Source organism: Octodon degus, unplaced genomic scaffold, assembly GCF_000260255.1.
Source record: "Octodon degus isolate 3935 unplaced genomic scaffold, OctDeg1.0 scaffold00128, whole genome shotgun sequence".
NCBI lineage: Eukaryota > Metazoa > Chordata > Mammalia > Rodentia > Octodontidae > Octodon > Octodon degus.
In genome coordinates this window covers 7,675,956-7,684,437 of record NW_004524704.1, presented here as the reverse complement: position 1 = coordinate 7,684,437, position 8,482 = coordinate 7,675,956, and the positions used below count along the sequence as shown (strand labels likewise).

The 8,482-nt window shown below is 46.1% G+C and overlaps 1 protein-coding gene across 1 annotated transcript in view; it reads left to right on the top strand.

Annotated features, from left to right (window-relative positions):
- Positions 1-7,847, top strand: part of Mb21d2 (Mab-21 domain containing 2) — a 121,093-nt gene extending 113,246 nt beyond the window's left edge. Inside the window, exon 2 of the mRNA XM_004640912.2 lies at positions 5,013-7,847. Within this exon, the coding sequence (XP_004640969.1) occupies positions 5,013-6,277 (1,265 nt within the window). The 3' untranslated portion in view covers positions 6,278-7,847. The remainder of the gene's footprint in view (positions 1-5,012) is intronic.
- The last annotated feature ends 635 nt before the right edge of the window (positions 7,848-8,482 follow it).

The window sequence follows — 8,482 nt, the reverse complement described above, 5'->3', positions numbered from 1 at the left end:
TTCTGTAATGCTGGAGACATCTCCAGATTATGTTATCAAATCCCTTATAAAGCACTACATTCGGTTCGTCTTGTATAGATGGGTCCCAGATGGCAATGTGGATGTCACAGGAGATTAGCTTTTGGAATGAAGGGCCTTGTTTCTAACTTCTGGAGCTTGGTAAATGAACCCCTGCAGTAGTCTCTGTGCTGCTGAAGTTCTTTTTGTGCTTTAAAGGGAAGAGGAAGCATCTAAGATGACCCCACTTCTAAAATACTAGATGTTAGCCAAATGCTTATGTTGGCTCTTTGAAAGAAGAGCTAATATTTTAACTAGATGTATAAAAAGGAGTTGGGAATAAAGAGAATATTTTATCACTGGCATAAACGTTCCAGGATATGTACTAACAAAGAAAAACAGGTTCCAGCTTCTCTACTCCAGCAGGGGGCAGAAGAGAGCTCTAGCTCTTTCTGACCTGGGATTATCCTAAGAAAATTGTGACAATCCAAGACAAAGTTCAGTGACACTTCCGTAGGCAGACTACCTGTGGGGTGTTAATGTCCACGTTCCCCTGCTTGTATAGATGGGTCCCAGCAGGTGCGTTCCTGGCTAGTTTGTTTCTGTCTAGGACAAAAGGACAAAAATAATTTTGAGTTCTTTAGACCTTGGAGGGGGCAATAGTATAGCACCCAGATAACAATAATAGCACTTTCATTATTTCAGATCTTTTCCGTATAACGCAACATTTCGCTATTTTCCATTTATATTTATGGCTAGAAGGAAAGAATTTTAAAATAATGAAGGATAAATGATTTTATTGTCAATATCTTTTTTGAAAGTGACCGTATGAGTGTGCATGGAATAATGAAAATTATTTTCACAGTTCTTTTCAAACTGAGAAACCAACCGTACCCTTTCATAGCTACGACCGAAAGCTGTGTGGTAGTGTTTCTTACATTGCAAAGATGAGATTACTATGAAAACATGGTGACTGTCCGGAAATGGATCTTTGTCTTGATGTTTTCAGTAACTCTCCAGCCTGCTGGCTAAGGTTGGCCTTGAAAAACCATTTCCACAAGGAAACTAAATTGTTCTTGCTTCATTTTGCCATGATGACTGATTGTGCTTGGGTAATGTGTAGTGCTTCGGTTGGGTTCCCTGGAGAGTGAGACCGAGTTAGGATCCACACAAAGGAGAACCCTTGGTGTCTATGCCTATGGAAAGGAGGGAAGGGAACAGGATTAAACAGAAGTTGAGAGTTTCCCAGTAGGCCCAGCATCACCCTCTGCCGACCCTTTCAGGAACTCTGGGTGTGAGTGTTTCCTCTGAGGGCCCTAGCTGGGACACTGCCATGCTGGGTGCTTATGGGCTGGGCACCCCCAAATCCTACCTCAGCCACAGGTCACCTTGGTTAGGGCAGCTCCTTGCGGCTGAGACAGTCATTAAAGGACTGCAGTCCCTGAAGTTGCATGGAATCTTTCATTGGCAGGCAGTCCGAACAGCATATCCAGAACTTGGTGCTACCGGTCAGACAGTCAGACACTTAGGATTCTCCTGCCTATGGAATGTTAACTCTGGCATATTGAACTCACTGTTGGCTTTAAAGACAAGGTGATGATCTGCCGTATTCCATCTCACTGTATTGCTAAATGAAGCTTTTTTCCTGTTGGGTGTAGTTTGGAAAATAGGATTGTACAGAATAAAAAAGAGCACATTTTTGTGTGTTTTCCTAGGGAATACAATCACTTAGTCCAGTAAGGCTGATACACAAGAGGACCACAGACTAGGTGGCTCATAAACAACAGGAATCAATTTCACACAGTTTTGGAAGGTAGGAAGTCCAAGCTCAAAGCACCAACAGATTTGGTGTCCGGTGAGCAGCTGCTTTCTGGTTTATAAACCACTGGAAGTCTTCTCCCTGTGTCTACACAAGGCAGAAGAGGCAGGGAAGCTCCCTGCGGTCTCTTTATGAGGACAGTAAGGTCCCTCCGGAGGACTCTACCCTGATGGCCCAATCCCCTACCAAGTGCCCCAACATCCCAATACCATAATTTTGCAAGTTAGGATTTCTACACACAAATTGTGGAGAGATACAGACGTTCAGCCAGTAACAGTGATGATAGCTTTACAGGCAAGCAGAGTTCTTTTAATTCATTCTCCGTGGCTCATAACAGTTCCCCAGACTCAGAAATTAAAAAGAAAAAATGGAATTTATTTTGGTGCACAGTTTTGGAGGTCTAAGGTGAGGGTTGCACCTGATGGTGGCCTTCCTGCTGGCAGAGTGCTGGGGTGGGACAGACAGCATTGTGTGGGGACAGACAAACGCGTGTGGATCTCCTTTGGTCACTTACTCTTTCTTTTTCTTTTTCTCTTCTTCTTCTTCTTCTTCTTCTTCTTCTTCTTCTTCTTCTTCTTCTTCTTCTTCTTCTAGGGAAGGGTCTACAGGGTGTTCAGGTTCTCACTACATAGATTGAACTCATAGTGATCTGCCTGTACACAGCCTCCCAAGTGCTGGGATTACAGGGATTACAGGCATGTGTCACCATGCCCAGTCTCAGTTTCCATCTCAGTGTGCCCTGGGGGCGGGAATGCATAGTAGGCCGGGGCATCGAACCCCCGACCCTTGAGCCTGCTTGCAGATACTTTAATCTGCTAAGCTATTTGGGCAGCCTGACTTTTTTCTTAAAAAGCCCCCATACTCAGTTTTGGGTATTCCACCCTGCAGGCCTTATCTAACCCTAGTCGCCTCCCAAACGGCCCACCTCTAAACACTGTAGATTGCTTTCCATCTTCCTAGTACCTCACAGAGAAGACTCAACTGAAGTATGAGTTTGAGGGCAACATACCTTATTTAAGCCATAGCAGCAGTTGGTTCATTTGCTTTGAGACTTGGCCTACAAACAGCCAACTCTGTGGATTGAACATAATTGCAGTGGATAATGGAACATTATTTTGCGGTTGTTCTTTGAGATCTTTGTGCGGGGATAGCTGTTCAGTACATCTTAAAGGGTGGTGCTGGCAGTTTGTTAAATGAAAAGCACAAGGACACGATGAAAAGCGGGTGGGGAAGGCACATTAGTATGTTCTCCCATGGCATGTTCACCAAACCTAGATTTAGGTAAGTGCCAGTGTTAGTTCAGTCCATTCATTCCACACATTCATCCCCTCATCATGTGGCCCCAGCTTCATGCATTGTCTGTATGTCCTTCATGCCCCTTTGAGCCACAGTTCTCACCTTCAGAGGATGCTGTCTCACCAGTGTCGCCTTTGTTAACATAACCACCAGAGTCATCAGACGTGAGTAAACTTGGAAGGATGTCAACCTCATGAGGCAGCATGGGAGTTTCTGGAATCTAATTCATTGGCAGTAAATACTATTAGTTGCTTCCTTGAAGCCAGGCCCATTTTATTCATTTTATTTTATTATTTTCATTTGTGTATTGGGTACAGGGTCTCACTGTGCAGCTCGGACTCCTAGTGATCCTCCTTTTTTCAGCCTCCCCAGCGCTGGGATTATAGGCATAAGCCACCATGCCCAGACTCTGTAGCCAGCTCAGCGTGCCCAGGGGTGGGACCAGGAAGCATGCAGGACTGGATATCGAACCCTGGTCCCTGTACTTGTCTAAGCAGGTGCTTAGTCTGCTGAGCTATCTACCCGGCCCTCATTTTGTTCATTTTAGAACAGCATGAATGTTCCATACTCAATTCTGAATAACAGTACTTTTGAGTCATTCTTTCAAGTAGCTATGAGCAGAGCAGCGAATTCTGTCCGCAGCTCGCTTCCACGGTGCTTTTACTGAAGTCCTCTTCCATACGTCATTATAAAAGCATGACTTTAAGAATATTCCTACCGCACACTAACAACAGAGTTACCAAGGTAGTGTGTAGATTGAGGCTTCATACAAAGAGTCATTTTTCTTCTCTGTCAGGGATTGTCTTAAGTGAATGTGGATTTTTGTTTTTTAATTGGTATTGCATGTGTGAGAAGAATCTGTTAGCTGTTACCACTGTCTTAACTTGCACTTTTATCTTCCAGTATTTTATTTTATTTTTTATATTTTAGGGAAAGGTCTACAGGGTGTTTATGGTCACATTGCTAGATTGGACTCGTAGTGATCCGCCTGTTTACAGCCTCCCAAGAGCTGGGATTACAGGCATGTGCCACCTCGCCCAGTCTTAATTGCTATCTCAGTGTGCCCCGGGGGCAGGGCCAGCACGGCAGAACCCCTGACCCCTGTGCCTGCTTGTAGGTGCTTTAGTGTGCTAAGCTGTCTGGCCGGCCTTCTTCCAGTGTTTCTTATCATCCACACAAGTGTTAACTCAGCTAAAAAGGTCAGTGAATGAGTGCTTTCCCGTTACCATGCAGAGTTTAGAAAGGACTTCACTGCGCCTTGGAAATGCCTGCAGCCATGTGGAGAAAGCGCTGCTGGTGTAGGGCAGAGCTGAAGTGGGAAAGAGCCGGGGGAAGCCCGACTGCTTTGCTGAAAGAAATAAAGGGCCTGACCCCATAGAGTAGCAGTGAGGTAGAGGGCAGAGGGCAGGGAGCTTGGAGGGGTGTGGAGAAAGGATTGGGAGAGGAGTAAGAAGTTGAAGCATAAGAAGTTTTCAGCCCAAAGGGCCAAGGAGATAGCTCAGTGGCTTAAGGTTCTGCCTTGGCGAGTGCAAGGTCTGGAGTTTGATCCCCAGTACTGGGGGGAAAAAAAAAGTTTTCAGCCTGAGTGACCAGATGCACAGCAATATTTTTAATTTTTTAATTGAAATAGTGAGTGGGAGAAGAGGTGCCCTGGTTTATAATCAAAAATGACATCGCTTTTAAAGAAAAATCTGTTATGACTCTTCCATTTGGAAAAGGGTAGATCTTAGCACTGCCCCGCCCCCCAAAAGGGACAGAAGACCACATGCTGCGTGGTATTGGGCTTTATACCACAACGGGCTTGGGTTCCTCGGAAGTCAGAGCATTCTCTGTTCTGTGTGCCTGCATACAACCCCGCATCTGTGCTTCCCTTAATAGTGTGTGCTCGTTTGTTTTCTAGGAATGGTACAAAAGCTGGACCAGAAACTTCCGGTGGCCAACGAGTACCTGTTGCTCTCTGGAGGAGTCCGGGAAGGTGTGGTGGACCTGGATTTAGATGAGCTGAACGTCTATGCCCGGGGCACTGACTACGACATGGACTTCACCCTTCTGGTGCCCGCCCTAAAGCTGCACGACCGTAACCAGCCTGTGACGCTCGACATGCGCCACTCCGCCTTGTGCCATTCCTGGCTGAGCCTGCGGCTCTTCGACGAGGGGACAATCAGCAAGTGGAAAGACTGCTGCACCATTGTAGATCACATCAACGGCGCCACCAACTACTTCTTCTCCCCCACCAAGGTGGCCGACTGGTTCTACGATTCTATCAGCATTGTCCTGTCGGAGATTCAGAAGAAGCCCCAGCGGGGGATGCCAAAGGTGGAGAAGGTGGAGAAGAACGGGACCATCATCTCCATCATCCTGGGCGTGGGGAGCAGTCGCATGCTGTACGATATCGTCCCTGTGGTGTCTTTCAAAGGCTGGCCCGCAGTGGCCCAGAGCTGGCTGATGGAGAACCACTTCTGGGATGGGAAGATCACGGAGGAGGAAGTCATCAGTGGCTTTTACCTGGTCCCCGCCTGCTCCTACAAGGGCAAGAAGGACAATGAGTGGCGACTGTCCTTTGCCAGGAGCGAGGTGCAGCTGAAGAAGTGCATCTCCAGCAGTCTCATGCAGGCCTACCAGGCCTGCAAGGCCATCATCATTAAACTCCTGTCCCGGCCCAAGGCCATCAGCCCCTATCACCTGCGGAGCATGATGCTCTGGGCCTGTGACAGACTTCCCGCCAGCTACCTGGCGCAGGAGGACTATGCAGCCCACTTTCTGCTGGGCCTCATCGACGACCTTCAGCACTGCCTGGTCAACAAGATGTGCCCCAATTACTTCATCCCGCAGTGCAACATGCTGGAGCACCTGTCAGAGGAGACGGTCATGCTGCACGCCCGGAAGCTGTCCTCGGTGCGCTCAGACCCTGCCGAGCACCTGCGCACCGCCATCGAGCACGTCAAGGCGGCCAACCGACTGACCCTGGAGCTGCAGCGGCGAGGGAGCACCACCAGCATCCCCTCCCCACAGTCCGACGGAGGGGACCCCAGCCAGCCCGATGACCGCTTGGCCAAAAAACTGCAGCAGCTGGTGACTGAGAACCCGGGGAAGTCCATCTCTGTCTTCATTAACCCCGATGACGTCACCAGGCCGCATTTCAGAATCGACGATAAATTTTTCTGAGCGCTTTGCTGATTTTCCTCTCCTCCCAGTTCTGTAACTCATCCTATGTGGAGTGGTTTGTGGTTCTATCTTTCCATTTTTTACCTATCCAGCTTCAATTGGATTTGTTCAGAACGAATTCTGAGTTTCCTGGTTCTGATGGCTGGTGCAGGCGCTGAAACAGTGTGTTACTATTTCATGTTCTGCCTCTGATTTTGCGGTTTACGTCTTCTAGTTCTCGTCACGTGGTTTTGTTTGTTGTATTTTCCTGTTGTTTGTTTAAAGGAGGACTTGAGCCATAGATGGAGATGCCCATGATTCCTGTTGCTTTTTCTGTTTGGTACTCTGCGAATTTGTCAATGGGTCTTAGGAAACAAATCTCTTTCTGATACTTCAGGATTCTATTATATATTTTATTTCTGTCTTTATTTTTCTAATGACTTTTCATAACTAGGAACATTTGAGAATCGTAAGTACCCGAGAACTGCCTGGCACGGGTTGGATTTCTTGCTTCCTGACTAGGAGCCAGAAGCGCTTTCCCTTTTTCTGCCGAACAATGTCAACTTTGAAAGTCATGCTACAAATACGGCTTCACTGAATGTAACTGTGCTCGAATCAGCAAACGTTGGAGGGTTTGGAGGGTGCGTGGTAGCTTACTGAACAGAGTTAAGGTTTCCAAATGTTAGTTTTAGCGTATGTAATTATTTGAAGCCTTATTTAAATCCTATTAAAGAACATACCATTATAATTGTTATTTGCACTAATGAAATCTGCCATTGTCAGAGTTGTGATGCGTGTTTCCGTATAAATTAACATTCACTCTTGAAATGCTTTCATGTTTTCAGTTTGCCTGTTTCTCTCAGTCAATTAGAACAATTTTTTTTTTAACATTTTTTTTTTTTAGTTCTCCTTTAATTGTGGGTCCTGTTATGGCCTTTTGATATTCCTGGTTTCTATGTCACTGAGAGAAGTTTTTAAAGCTTTATACCTACTCATGGACTCTGTCTAAAGCTGAGAAAGTTATATACTTGATAAAGTAGGTGTCTTTGTATTTATTTCTTTTGGGGTTCTAGAGATAAGCTTTTTAATAAAGGCTCTTAACTTCTCCTGAGCTTTTGAGGAAAACTGGCAGGAAAAAAAAATTATCATCCCACAAGTATACAATAGCAGTGCTGTTCAACAGCAGGGCTTGCGGTAGAGCAGGAACCAGGACGTGTCTGTGGGTGGCGGCATTGGAGTACGGCTGTCCTGTCTTCATGAATGAAATCACTTACCCACTTTCGGTGCTGTGAGGCACTGGCTCCCAGATTCGGTTTGGACTCGAGGTAACTGGTGCTTGAGGAGTCAAGGAGCCGGCCCATCTCCCGGAGGATGCCCATGATATCTGCTGATGGAAAAGTCGGGCGACATACTGGTTTTATTCTTGAATGTCCAGGCTCATACTTTTTGGATTATGGCCGTTTGGAATCAGACACATGTGGTCTTGGGTTTTTGCATGGGAATTAATGTAATGCTTATAAAATGAAAATGAAATCATTCAACAATCTTAAGTCAGACACAAAGATAATAATAAAAAAGAAACATACTGGCCTTGAAATTTTGTTGTTGTTATTCGTTTGTAATGTCAAAATTAATTTTCTTAGTAGTGATTTCCGGTAAATACAGCCATTGTCTTTCAGGTCAATTTTCTTTTTCTTTTCTTTTAAATGTATTTAGTTGTTACAGGGTCTCACTACACCGCTCAGACTCATAGTGATCCTCCTGTTTTCAGCCGCCCCAGCGCTGGCATTACAGGTATACACCACTATACCCGGGTCTGCAGCTGGCTCATCCTACCCTGGGGGCGGGGCTGGCATTGCATGTGGTGCCAGAGATTGAACTGTGGTCCCTGCGCTTGCCTGAGCTTGCCTAAGCAGATTCTTTAGTCTGCTGAGCTATCTTGCTAGCCCTCAGGTCAAATGTTTTGGTAGTGAACATTCACTATTCATTCTTCCTTTCCTCCAGTTTTCCTGCTAGCATCTAGTCATCCTAGAATTTGTGGCCTTCTGAGAAAACAGCCTGATTCCCAACTCCAGACAAGCTTCACCATTGGGAGATCCATTTGACACATACTGTCATTTCCTTGAACATCAACCTCAGTGAAGGACAGATGATGTAGCTGCTCTGGCCATGTGTGTGCCCTGTGTTCTGTGTGGGATTGTGGGAAGGAGTGGACCATCCCTGCAC